The sequence below is a fragment of the Aedes aegypti genome, chromosome 1 (genome assembly GCF_002204515.2).
Source record: "Aedes aegypti strain LVP_AGWG chromosome 1, AaegL5.0 Primary Assembly, whole genome shotgun sequence".
In the NCBI taxonomy this organism is placed as follows: Eukaryota; Metazoa; Arthropoda; class Insecta; order Diptera; family Culicidae; genus Aedes; species Aedes aegypti.
The window spans coordinates 233,619,272-233,633,734 of record NC_035107.1 but is presented as its reverse complement, the minus strand read 5'-3'; the positions used below and the strand labels follow the sequence as shown (position 1 = coordinate 233,633,734).

The window sequence follows — 14,463 nt, the reverse complement described above, 5'->3', positions numbered from 1 at the left end:
AATATTTTCAGCAAATCCTCCAGAGATTCCTCCTAAAATAGGAATACCCCAAAGAAATTCCTCCAGAAATTCTTTCTGAGATTCCAGCAGAAACTCCTTCAGGAATCTTGCGAAATTTTCCTTTAAAAAATCCTCCAGAAATAAACATAGAAGCTTCATCCACAACTTCTTTTGAGAATTCCCAAACAACTTACTGAAGGTTTTCCTTTTTTAAAAATACATCGACAAATTCAATCAGGAATTCCTCCAGGTATTTCTTCAGGAATTCCTCGAGAAATTTCTTCATGAATTTCTCCAGAATTTTCTGCAGAAATCACGCCAGGAATTCTTTAAGACGTTCTACCAGGTCCGTCCCACTCGGGCTCAGATTGGGTAACACTTCTAGTACTGCATTTGGTCCCTCGGTAGTGCAAAAGGTACCCAAGTTTGACAGATCGCAGTACACTTTGAACGGCATTCTAGATTACCTTATGAGCCATAAAATTTTGGGCAACTTCAAGGGACATGGGGGTCTTTAATTTGTCTTTGGTTCTACCAAGAGTGACCATACAGGAATACATCCACAAATTCTCCCAGACAACCAGAATTCAAATAACAATTTATGTAAAAAATCGTTTATTTGTGCGACTTACATTACACCCGCTCAACATGGTGCATGAAATCGTTTGATTGATGAATTTCCTCGCTTAGAACGCTATTTTCTGAGTTTATCAGTGCATTTTGTTTCGTTCCGTATAAATGTACAAAGGAAGTCAAATCAATCCGTAGCAGCTGTCAAATCAGCTTTGTTATCAGAAACTAGGTCGTATAAGGATACAGATTAATTCGAAATAAAATCTGTACACTCGAATTGTTTGTCAATTTTCATCATGTAAATTATGCAAATATATCACCTCCCCTCTTGTACGCATAAGGCCTTTTGACGACATCTTATAAGGAATCTTTGCACCTATAAGCATCGCATAACGCAATGGTGATTTTTTTGTATGAACATTCTGGTTGTCTGGGTCTGCCAGGAATTCCGCAGGAAAATCCTCCTGCATTGCTGTCAGTGATTCCTCCAGAAATTCCTAAAGAAAATCGTTTCAAAATTCCTTCAATAAATTTTCAAGGGATTTATTCAGGATATTATCCTACCGAAAATCCATCAAGAATTTTCTTGAGGTATTCCGCCTTCAGAAATTCATTCTGAAAAGTCTTAGGTGATTCCTCCAGAAATATTCCAGGGATTCCTTTCTCAATTATTTCACGCGCTTAACCAGAAGTTTATTAGGGATTCCTTCAGGAAATATTCCAGATTCCTCCAGAAATTTCTTCATTGATTCATCCAAAGTTTTCTGCAGAAATTACGCTAGATATTACTTAAAAAGTTATCCTCAGAGATTTTTACAGAAATATATATGAAAGTCCGTCCATAAAATTTCAGTTCTCCTCCAGAAAATCCTCCAAAGATTTCTTAAGAAATCACTTAAGAAATTCCTCTAGAGATTAACATTAGAGATTAATCCAGTAAATTCTTTATAAATTGACTACACAGCTTGTTCACAACTGACTACAGAGCTATTTTTTTAGATCTCCACATCAGATTTATTGACATATTCCTCCAGGAACTTTTTCTCGAATTCGTTCTAAAATTCCTCTGGAAATAAATCTAAGTATTCTTGTAGGCATTTCTTTAATAATTTCTCCAAAAATTCCTACAGGGATTCCTTCGGAAACTCCACTAGATATTCTTCTATAAGTCCTACAACAAATTCTCACGGAAATGCAGACTGAAGAACTGGGAGATACTCCTTGGCACGATATCTGAAGGAATTCTTGGAGAAATTTCTGAAGAAATCATTGGAAGAATACTCGGAGTAATCTCTACAAATATTCCTGAAAAAAAATCTGGATAGGAATCTATGAAAGAATTTCTTAAGAAATTTCTGAACTTACACATTGAGGGGTTTTTGTATTTCGTGGAAAATCCATTGTGAAATTTCTGGAAGAAAGTACAGACGAACATCTGAAAAAAAAATCTGGAAGATTTACAGAAGAAATCAAAGATTTTTTGTGGAATATCTAGAAAAATATCTGTAGAGATTCCTTGGGGATTTTCTGTGGGAATATTTGCAAGATTTCTGTATGAATTTCATGAAGAAATTTTTAAAGAACTATTGGGAAGAATTTGACAAGAAGTTTCCGAAGAACTGCTTGGTCGAATTCCTGAAGTAATTTCTAGATAAATTGTTGAAAGAATTTAGGAAGAAGTTTTTGGGGAACTCTTGCAGATTTTATGGTGGAATTCTTAAAAGGAATTGTTGAAGGACTGGAAAACTCCCTAAGAGAATTCCGGGTAAAATTTTCTTACATTTTTTTTAGGAATCTCTTAAGTAATTTGTAGAGGAATTGCAGGAGAAATTATTGGAGAAAGCTTTTGGAGAATAATTCGAAAATATTCAGGATAACATTTTACTGTAATATCTGGAGTGAATTCGGAAGTCAAGGCTGGCAGCGACCAGACAGCAAAATAAAAATGACTAAAATTAACAAAAAGGTGACTAAAAATTGACTTCTGCAACTGAAAATATTAGTTCAAATATATGTCTAGAATACTAAAATGTGCTCTTAACAATCTTGAATAATAACCAATCGTGTTAAACATAATTTTAAAAATTGTATTTTTTCATAAACTGAGATATATTTAATCAGTCAAAAACAAGACAAGATTGCTCGTTGTTAAGAATTCAATCATCCAATTACAATAATTATAGAACATCATCATCATCATTTTTCACCGAATTTTTATCGAAAATTTGATGAATTCCTTATATAGTATTTTGCTGAAAATCATACTTTCTAAAACTTATCAGTTAAATTTTTTAACAAAGTCCTTGTTGACTTTACGACTAAATTTAACTGAATTCTAATTTTTTCCAGCAATTCTCATTTTTTCACCACAAAAAATGTTCAAACAGCAATAACTTTTTTGTTTTTCGATAGAAAATTGTCGGTCCCCAAGAAATTTCGGAATCAAGAATTTACTCAGATGCTTAAAATAGAAGAGTTTTTTGAGGATTTGTGAAAAATGGTGCAAAACATCGAAAAACGAAAAAGTTATCGTTGTTTGAATATTTTTTCGTATTAAAAAATGAAGCTGCCGGTAGAGGGGTTAAAACACAAATTTCTGGAGGTTTTTCAGAAATCATATCAAGAATTATCGCAGTATTATCACCAGGACTGCTTCAAATAATCCTTACAAGATTCACGCCAGGAGCATATATTTCAAGGAATTCCGACCTGAATCTTCTCTAGGATCTCTCTATAATTTTCTTCAGGAATTCACTGAGTTTAATATTAATAAAGTTGTCAAAATCTACTTTTGTAGTTACTCCAGAAACTTCATTTCAAATTTTTTCAGGATTTTTCCTTTACTTTTTCTACAAAACACTTTTAAACATATTTCTTATATTTTCCCTAAAAGGTGCTAAGTGAACTTTCTTGAAGAAGTATTTCCTGCAATCTCCCTGGGAACTTCCCAAGAAGTATATCGATAAATTCCAAAGTTAATTTCTACTTCGATTTTAACAAGACATTCTTTAAATGTGCTGCTTTAAGTAATTAATTCAGAAATATCCTTCAGAATATTTTATTTTGTTTTACGGCTATAGCGGTCATGCGACTCAAAGCTAAAGGGAGTCTATAGAAGCAAATGATGGAAACGAAAAGGTGCATAGGCATCGCAAGGGAGCGACAAGATTGAAAATTTTTAATTAGGTGGTAAAAATTGAGCAAGCCATTTTAAAGTCAGTAAGCATCGAAGCGTCCTGTATTTTGCCTAGCTTCTTTACTGGAAAAGGGTTGGCTCAAAGCTTTGAGCTTTGCTACCAACACAGATTGAGTGGATAACACTTTTCTAAAAGAGGCTAAGTTGTAGTACACTGAAACAAGCGTTGCAGTAATGAGAACCATGAACGTGTTTTTAAATTTACTATTCCAACCACGATTGAGCTATCATGAACGCTTTTAATTTGCGTTTTGTTCCCTCTCAATCCAACCGCGTCTATGCATTTGTTTACATCGGTGGAGGACCGGTGCATACACGAGGCTGTCATTTCCATTAGAACTGTCGAAGCTGGAAACTGGAAACTGTCGGAAAGCTGATCAGCTGATTTAAAACGTCTTGTGAATAGGCCTATTGAACGGAGCCATGCCAAATGTCAAATCGACTGATTCCCACCAGAAAGAGAGCCTGTCTGCGGCAGCCATTAGCGCTCGTAAAACGCTGAATTGAAGTGCTTCTTATTGCAAAGTTTCAGACGATACGGCCAAGAAAAACCCCCTATGCCAAAGTGAACCGTGGAAGTCCCAAGTAGTGCTGCACCTTATATCGAATCTCTTATAAATTATACAACATTAATTAATTCTCACATAATTTAAGAATTCTGCAAAGTTGATATTTAAAGGGACATATAGACTTACACATATTATATGTTGAACCAGAAGAGCCCAATGTTGTGTGAGTCGTACTCATTTCTGTGTAACTTGGTTTAAGCGTGCAGAATTCTCATCAGAACCCTCTCAGGGTTCTCCTCAGAATCCTTCCAGGATACTCATCGGGAACCTTTTAGTATTGTCACCAGAAGCCTTACAGGAATTTCATCAGAAAGCTCCCAGGACTCTTATCAGAAACCTTCCAGGGATCTCATTACTAGCCTTCCAGAATACCCATCACCTTCGATTTAGAATTTTTATCAGGGTCCTTCCATGATCCTTATAAGAAACCCTTATGAGGATTTTCAACTTTTAATTTGCGGAAACGTGTCATTCGTTGTTTTCGATTATAGGTAGTATCCAAAGATAAAAATTGATATTTTGAAATCAGAAACAGGATTCTGAAACTGGACCTAATCTGTATTCAAAATGACCAGACTTGCCTCCGATAGTCATCTCTTATCTAGAAGATGTGTTTTTGTGTGTCATATTATGGAAATCAGCATAAGAGTTCATTTGATTGGGGCATTCCTTAGCCGAGTGGTTAGAGTCCGCGGCTACGAAGCACAGCCATGCTGAAGGTGTTTTGGTTCGATTCCCGGTTGGTCCGGGATCTTTTCGTAATTGGAATTTCCTTGAATTACCTGGGCATTAAGTCTCATCGTACCTGCCACACGATGCACGAATGCGAAAATGGCAACTTTGGCAAAGAAAGTTCACAGTTAATAGTTGTGGAAATGTTCATAAGAACACTAAGCTGGGAAGCAGGCTCTTTCCCAGTGAGGACGTAATGCCAAGAAGAAGAATTTATAGTTTCAAGCATACTCCTCATCAATTAATCCACAGGCTTCATATTGATGAATCCCACCTAAGTAAATTATAAGCCATAATTCTGCCACCGCAATCGACAGTCCATCTTCCGCCAAATGTTATTCCCTTGCTAACGACCTTAGCGACACCAAATTATACACTCAGCCGAACATGGAATAGCAGAGCAGAGTAAAAAACGAACTGCATCCAACAACCGTTCCCATCCGGTGGATCTCACGTGGATAAAAGAGCCTATCGGCCCAATTAATTTCAAATAGCCCATTCAATTTGTACAAACCACTGCTTTCAGTGCTCGGAGGTCCATCCCAAGCAGGCACACCGCGGCCAAGTCATCGCGCAGTCGTCGAAGTTCTGAATAATTATGGTTGTAAAGTTTTATTTTACGACATAATTCCGGAGAGCGCGGGCGAATGTGGTTTTCGCTTCTGAGGCGCCCGACGGCAGAGATCACATCAGATCTGGATCGAGTGTGACGGTGTGAAGTTTCCGGGGATAATGGACCACACGATTGTGGCATTAACCCTTTATCTGATAACGGAATGTTATTTGAATCCTGGATCTGAAATCAAAAGAGATTCTTTTTTGTTTGTCGAAATGATCAACTGGAATCATCATTCAATAGGCGTATATAACATCAACTTTTTTTGTCATTCGAAACCAAAATTTTTGAAACTTGCGAGTGCTTCTGTTAAAACACAGCTAAGTTTATACTTCCAAAGCTGCCTACTTGCCTTTTTAATGCACTGGGTAGCAAGTTAATTTGTTTCAAACTAACTTGCGGAAATCGAATCGCAGTATGTTAAAATTTGCTACTTGAATGCCAAACATTTCCAAAGGCAAAATTTTAATTGATGAGGGCCCTTCGGGATATTTTTCAATTCAATAACCTGATAGCCCTACTTGAATTTTTCTTAACCGACTCTAGTCATCTTTGTAGTCAACTGGTTACTCACGCTGATTTTCATTCTGATCATGTCCCTGTTTCCAATTATCCCATGAAGCGATTCTCAACCCTATCAGCTCCACTTTCCATTTTTTACGAGCTGATTGGAATACATGTGAATCAAACATCGATAGTAATCTTGATGTTAGCATTTGTTTGCTAACAACACTTGATATTGACAATGCTCTCGAAACTTTAACTAATTCCATTGTGGAAGCAAGGGGTACTGCAATACCGAAATGTGAAGTAAATTTCAAATCTGCTATTATAGACGATGATCTAATACTCTTGAATGGTCTTAAACGTGAGTTGTATTTCAAGAAGTTATGACGATTCGATTTTGGGGCCATTATGACCCCAAAACCCAGCCAACGTAACTTTTATTAGTACAGACAGAAGGTCAAGCGTGCAAGTCTTTCATCCGTGTGTCAATAAGGCCATCAGTTGAAACCGTGTCAATTAACCCTCCAGTTAACCCTTTTAACTTTTACCAGGACAAACCAATGACTTCGTGCGCAAATTCCACCACTCGTTGTCTCAGGCCTTGAGTTGTTGTTTGATGAGAATGGGGGATGTCAAGTCGGGGAGCGTAGCCCAACAGGCTACGGAAACTGCATGATGGCAGTGTTTGATCCAGGGCACTGTTGGGAATAGACTCCGTCGACCGAAGATCCCAGATGTCCTGAAACTCAATAATAAGCGTTAGCAGTTACAAAATGGGAGCACCCAGGAAGTGAGTGACACCCGATCGATACCTCGGAAACAGTCCCAACCGGTAAGAACCCCCATACCTTCGTCAATCCGTTGGCGCGCTTTATTGACGTCTCCGTCGGCGCCTTTCAGTATCACGTACATCAGGGGCATCATCTCCCAGGGGTATCGCAGCTTCTCCAGGAGCCATTGAGATCGTTTGACAAGTTCGTCGTCTGAAATTGGAAACGAGGGGAAATCGAGCTGTTAGTTGCTTTGAATATCATTTTGGGGTTCTGCCAAAAACCTTTCTAGCAGAACTATTAGTTAATTAAAACAATAATTAAGGAAAAAGGACGATGCACTTCTTCAGATATTTCTTTTTTTTTTGTTTCCTTGGATATCCAAGGAGTTTCGAGTTTTCCCCAAAAAATTTTAATTTCCTACAGAAAATATTTTGAATTTGACAGACAATACTTCACATGTAGGTCAGAAAATTTCTTCAGACATTCCCTCTCGAAATCTACCAGAGACTAAAATCGATTAACCCGTATGCACAAGACGATTTCTAATTTCCAATAATTCATTGAAGTTAATATCGCAGAACCTCCAATATATTTGAAAGCTTGTACCTCAAATCCCGAAAAGTCAAAGTTCGTAAAAACAACTTATTTCACAGATTATCAGAAAAAACTAGAATGCTTCTGGGATTACATATTAGATACATCAAGATAGATCAAGACATGGCCTTCAGAATATTTTGCAGTTATTTCCTAAAATTTTATATATTATTGTAGCATTTAGGAATTGAGGAGTTGACTTCAGGTACGAACTACGAGCTAGCAAGTATATTGGAGGCCAAAACAAATCTCCACCATTCCAAAGAAAATTGAGCTTAAAAGCATATCAGAAAGAAACAAACATACAGTATATTTGGCAGAAATAAGATCGTACCCCATGAGTCTTTGGGGTCATTTCTGGCCAATCGGCACGGTAAAGGAGCTGTAACTTTGTAGAGAAAATAAACAGAAATTTGTTAAAGAATTTTACCAGGAGTTCCTCATGAGATTCCGGCAAGGATTATTCCAGGATTTTTTGCAGGGATTTTTCCATAGCGATTTTGCCAGGAATTTCTGCCGAAATGCCTCAAGTGATTCCACCATTGGTTCCTCCAGTATAATCTTTACTGAAATAACTCGAGGAATTTCTCCAAGTACTTTTCAGGAATCTTTTCCATGAATTTTTGCAGAGATTACTTCAAGGACTTCTTTTGAGATTCTTCCAAAGATTCTTCAAGCGATTTCTCCTGATATTCCTCCAAAAACTCTTCCTGAAACACCTCTAAGGATTCCTCTAGGAAAATCCCCATAGGGATTATTGCAAAGATGTCTTCATGGCTTTCTCCAGGTTACACTGCTCCAATTTCCTAAAGGAATACTCCAGATATTTCTCTAGAAATTCTTCAGGTAATCCTCTCGAGATCTAAGATTTCCTTCAGAGATCGCTTCCGGAGATTCCTTAGCTTAGCTTAGCGTAGCTTAGACTGACTACACATATCAATGGTTGTTATTCCGTGATTGACCGAAGTCAGTGAAAATGCACAAAGAATCAACTAGAAGTTCGGCTGGGATTGGCCCTTAACTTCTTCAGTGTGCATAACTCAGTGCCTTTATTTATACAGGGTCAATAACGGCGCCGGCCTCGTCCTTGCAGTCAGGTGGGATTGGGGGAAGGAATGTTAGTGTGTAACCTTTGCTGTTTGGAGACCGTGTTTGCCTCTACATCTCCTTAAAGGTTACTGGGAGGGATGTTTGTTAATGGGGAGGATTGTTGGGTCACAAGATTCTCTTTGATAAGCAATTAGCAAATGAAAAATTGACTTTTGTGTCTACGACCTTTAAAACCCCGTCGGCTGGTTAAGCCGTAATAGACATGACAACCCTAGTTGAGTAAAATTGAGCAGCGATCTCTCTATTGCAAAAGGGGTCGATATGACGAGATACGACCACATCGAAAGCCGGACCCATACTAACCATCTCATTGAGCCAACGTTGGCTTATGAGTAGTGTGGCACAAACAAGGCAACAGTGCGACGCTAAAAATAAAAATCTCTTACTGCTGTTCGTAGACACGCGTAGGAGAGTCGAATTGGGCATCTCAGAGAGCCGAAGGAGATGTAGAGTTGTGAGGGAGAAAATGGGGTCGTGACGGACTTTGGTTTCAGGTTGGCCGATTGCGCTGCAGAATCGTTACCCGTTCTGTGGCGTTGTTGGTTAACGCGCCCAGTCTAGCGTATTGGGAGTAGTGGGATCGATGCCCAGCAGAACGATTCTATTATTTTTCACAATTTTACATCTCAATTTGTCCAAATTGACTTTTGTGTCTACGACCTTCAGGTATTTTCATGAAAAATAATTATTTGTGAGATATATACATGCTTATATGTAAATATTATATTTTCATTTGATATGAACAATTTCTATGTGGAGGAAAATTATGCCAACACTTGAGGTGACGAACCATTCAAAGATTGTTGAATACATACCTAAATGTAACATTCCTACAGCTGTCAGGACGGAAGCATGTGTTATTATATTTTACTTATTTGACAAGAAACAAAAAATTCGATTGGCTGGAACATCATTGTCCGATCACGGACAGTAGAGGACGAGGGCAATCCTTTCGGTTGAAGGATCCCTGCTTCGGCGGCCAATTCCTCTTCGGAATGCCAGGGATGATCGGCCAATTCCTTCCCCTGAAGGAATGCCTGGGGTGTCGATAGCTCAGACTGTGAAAATGATTTCTTAACAACAGTCCTGAAAAGGACTACTAGCTGGGCTGCTTCGGTGAGGGAAACACTTTTGTTATCGGTTTTCGAACTACGACGGTTTATTACGCGTGCCATACAACGGCTAAAGACTGAATGAATCAATTCTGTGCACGCAAGCTCCTTAAGTAGGCTGCAGGTAGAAGGATTCATTGCATGCACAGTGAAATGGCTTCGGTGGGAAATTTCCACTGTCTTATGTACTACATACTGGATGCTGCAATCGGTGGTCCGGGTGGTGTGATGATGGAGAGCTCAAGCTAGTCGGTCGGGTTGCGTGAAGTAGTGAGTGTGAGGTTCAGGTAGGAAAGGGTTTTTGTTAGTGGTGGTAGCCGAAATACTCGCGGCGACTCGAGGTTAGTTATGTGGTTACTTTACATGAATGGGAATAGGGGGGAATGGATTACATAGACAGGATCAACAACAGGGTGAAAACGACGACTGAACAAACCAGGGTTGAAACGTTGCACACCGTTCGCGTTGTGCGTGAACATTCTCCCGCCAGCGAAAGGTGTGAAGCCGGTGGATTTAAAGGCATTGATTCTACAGCGATTTTGGGATTCATTACGGGTTGGGTATCTGACAGATTAGCGGAATCACTTACATTAACGGTGTTAACGGAAAGCGGACTTAGTTTACTTGAATTGATTACGGTGGGTTTGTTTGTAACGGTTTGATTCTGGTTAACGAATAGTGTGGACTTACGGTTTGAGTTAGTGAGAGAAGAACGAGAATTCACTAAAGACTGTCGGGATTCTAGCAGAAGATCGTAAAGCGGGTTTTCAGCACATGTGGTTGGAGGATTCCGTGACTGTTTGAATTTCAGGGGATCATTTACTTGGATTGGTAACTGACAACTTTGTGGGTTTGTGGACTGACGGATCTGTTTCATGTATTGCGTATCTTCGAGGTTTTGGGAAACAAACGGATAAACAAGGCTTCTTTTTCGAAAGATCGATCGTTTTGGGAAAGATGGAAAATCAGGTGGATCGAGGGAGAGATTCTCTGTGGGACTATACACTGTACGACGGGGCGGACAGTTTCGACAGGAGGGATTTACTTGACCGGTTAACGACTGTACACCAACTGTGTACTTGTCTGGCTTAGGACGAGTAGAATTAACAGCTCCAGCGATCACCCATCCAAGACGGGTTTCTTGGAGGATAGGAAGATCGTCGGAGAGTTTGATTTGTCCTGGCATCATCAGCTTGAAGAAGTGCTGAATGCCAATGAGGAGATCGATTTCACTGGGAATGTGGAAATTTGGATCGGCAAGGGCAAATCCGGGCGGAATGTCCCATGATTTGATATCAATGGGAGCTGACGGTATTGGACCAGTGACTTGATCGGCAACAAGACACTCTAATTGCGCACTGTAGTCGGAATAACGAGATCGAATTCTGAGATTCACTACTTCTGACAGGGATGATTTTTGGTTGTTGGCTCCAACAATATCAACCTTTGTTGCGAGCCGAGGGAGTTTCAGGGATTGGACAAGTTTACGAGAAACAATGTTTGCTTGGGATCCACTATCGAGGAAGACTCGACAAGGCTGAAGTTCACCATTGGCATCGAACACTTGAACCATTGCGGTCATCAAGAGACTGTTGCACATATGGTGGACTTTCTTGGCGGGATAGACGGCAGAAGTAGACTGTATTAAATGGGATTTGATTTCGGAATCCGAATCATCGGATTTGGATTTGGGCGGAGACACATCAGATTCGTTAGGGTGGAGAAGGGTGTGGTGTCGACCTTCACATTTCCAACAGTTAAAGAGGGATTTACACGCACTACTCCTATGACCCGTTCGCAAACAGTTAAAGCAAGACTTGAGCTCTCTTACCTTGGCTTCTCGTTCTGGAACGGACATCTTGCGGAGGGCGTCACACTTGAAGATCGGGTGGCTTCCGCTGCCACACACTTGGCAGGTCGGTTCTGCTCTCTCGGTTACAGCATAAGTCTTCAGTCGGCTGGAACTATTCGCTGGAATCGGCTTCACGGTGGGCTTCTCGATTGCGTCCTCACATCGCTCGAGGATTGAACAACGCTTCTTCAGGAAGTCCATGGTCTCGTTGTAGGTGGGAATTTGCTTGTGGGGCACCGTGGATTCCCACTCCATCCGGGTTCGGTTGTCCAACGCTGTCGCAACCAGGTTCACGACGAAACGCTCGGACATTCCAAGCATTTGCTCCTCCATCAGGGTCAGACCGTCGATGTGCCGGGTTACATCGTCGATCAGTTCACGGAGCTCCATAGCACTGGGTCGGGACATCTTCTTGAGGTGTAGCATACCCAAGATGTGAGTATCTACGATGAGGCGCTTGTCTTCAAACCGCTCTTCCAGCAGCTTCCATGCGTGGGCGTAATTGTTGGATTGCATGGTGCAATCATCGATGATTCCCGCTGCACTACCGATCAAAGCTCGATCAAGGTGGTAGAGCTTGATGGCGTCGGAATCGGTGGAGGTTCTCATCACGTCGAGAAACATGGCCTTGAAGCGTGGCCAGTTCTCTGGTTTCCCATCAAACGTGGGGATGGGTGCTTTCAGCGGTTGCTGCTGGATGATTATGCGGGGTGCTTCTTCTTGCTGGCTTCTTCGTTGCAGTCTCATGTCGGAGGTGTCGGTCATGGACTGGATGAGCGTTTCGACCAGCATACAGGTTTCGTTGTGCTGGGCTTCGAACACGATGTAGGCTTCATCTTGCTCGATCAGCTTCTCGGCGGGCGTCAGAGTCACAATTTGGCGATGCAACTCACAGTACTCTCTGTAGTGGGTTTCCAAATTTCGCTGGTATAGCTTCAGCTGGATCAAATCCAACTGCACTGCTCCTGCTCCGGATGCTTCTTCTACGGAATTGCGGATGCGCGTCACTTTCGCTTTCACCTGTCCGCGTAGGTGAACAAGCGATTTCAGCTCCGCCATCCTCTCCTTCTGGTCGGTTTTCGTTGGTGTGTGCTCGATCGGCATCGAACACGGCGATGGTGCGTCTCGATTCCGCACGACGACGACAGGTACGAATGTGTTTCGACACGTTCAACAAGTTGCACACGTGGCAACTTTTCTCACTGGTGGATCGATTTTCACTTCCGCGGCGATGATTCCACGCACTCTCGGAATAGTTTTTCACTCTGTTTTGCACTCACGTTTCGCGAAATGTTTCTCACTTGCGACTTACTTTTGCACTTACGTTTTTCACTCGCGACTTACTTTCGCACTTACGGAAGGCAATTTCCCTCATCGAAGCAGCAATGAATATTTTCCTAAGCATCGACGGGAACAACGGGAACGATGGGCAATCGGCTGATTGCCAAGCCACGGTTGCGGGTGCAACACGCTGGATGTGGATCACGCAGATCCGGCTCGAAGGACCAAAATGTCCGATCACGGACAGTAGAGGACGAGGGCAATCCTTTCGGTTGAAGGATCCCTGCTTCGGCGGCCAATTCCTCTTCGGAATGCCAGGGATGATCGGCCAATTCCTTCCCCTGAAGGAATGCCTGGGGTGTCGATAGCTCAGACTGTGAAAATGATTTCTTAACAACAGTCCTGAAAAGGACTACTAGCTGGGCTGCTTCGGTGAGGGAAACACTTTTGTTATCGGTTTTCGAACTACGACGGTTTATTACGCGTGCCATACAACGGCTAAAGACTGAATGAATCAATTCTGTGCACGCAAGCTCCTTAAGTAGGCTGCAGGTAGAAGGATTCATTGCATGCACAGTGAAATGGCTTCGGTGGGAAATTTCCACTGTCTTATGTACTACATACTGGATGCTGCAATCGGTGGTCCGGGTGGTGTGATGATGGAGAGCTCAAGCTAGTCGGTCGGGTTGCGTGAAGTAGTGAGTGTGAGGTTCAGGTAGGAAAGGGTTTTTGTTAGTGGTGGTAGCCGAAATACTCGCGGCGACTCGAGGTTAGTTATGTGGTTACTTTACATGAATGGGAATAGGGGGGAATGGATTACATAGACAGGATCAACAACAGGGTGAAAACGACGACTGAACAAACCAGGGTTGAAACGTTGCACACCGTTCGCGTTGTGCGTGAACAATCATAGAACACTTATATTCTTATGCCGACACTTACAGCGAACCATCCAAAGTTTGTTGAATAAAGTGAACCTTTCGCAAGTCTACACTTGTAGTGTCGAAGCATTCAATTTTTTTTTTTAATTATAGAAATAAAGGTAAAAAGAAAAGGGTGTTTTGAAAAAAAAAATGATACACATAAATAATTCATGAATCAGAGTTTATGTCGACACTAACAGTGACGAACCATTCATAGTTTGTTGAAAAATCATATTTACGTCCCACAATTGTAACGATTAAATGTATAGTCATACATATTTTATAGATTAGAAACAGAAGCATGAAACGAGCTCACTTATTGATCCGTCATCCTTGACTGAGCAGCCACAATCCACTTTCAGTTTCACTCGTTTGCTCGGCTATAAAAAGCACTCAGAAAAAATAGGCGCGCGACCCGAGAAGGAAAAAAACTGACGACTTACTCGACCGACGCGCGACATGTTTGATCCTGCCCTCGTCACCCGCCCCCGCAGGAGCAAGCGTCAAGGTCGAAGGATCAAACAGAACCCTCAGAGATCGCTTCCGGAGATTTCATCGAAAAATAATCTAGGGATTCTACAAGAATTAACTTAAGAAATTCCTACAGAGGAAATCACTTCATGAA

General features: G+C 41.1%; 1 protein-coding gene across 10 annotated transcripts in view; it reads right to left on the bottom strand.

Moving 5' to 3' along the window:
- The window catches only part of LOC5571521 (protein doublesex), a 552,051-nt gene that overhangs the window by 42,888 nt on the left and 494,700 nt on the right, over positions 1-14,463 (bottom strand). For all 10 annotated transcript variants that reach the window (XM_021837269.1, XM_021837268.1, XM_021837271.1 and 7 more), the window contains one exon: positions 7,042-7,176. In XM_021837269.1, coding sequence (XP_021692961.1) covers positions 7,042-7,176 — 135 coding nt within the window. The remainder of the gene's footprint in view (positions 1-7,041; positions 7,177-14,463) is intronic.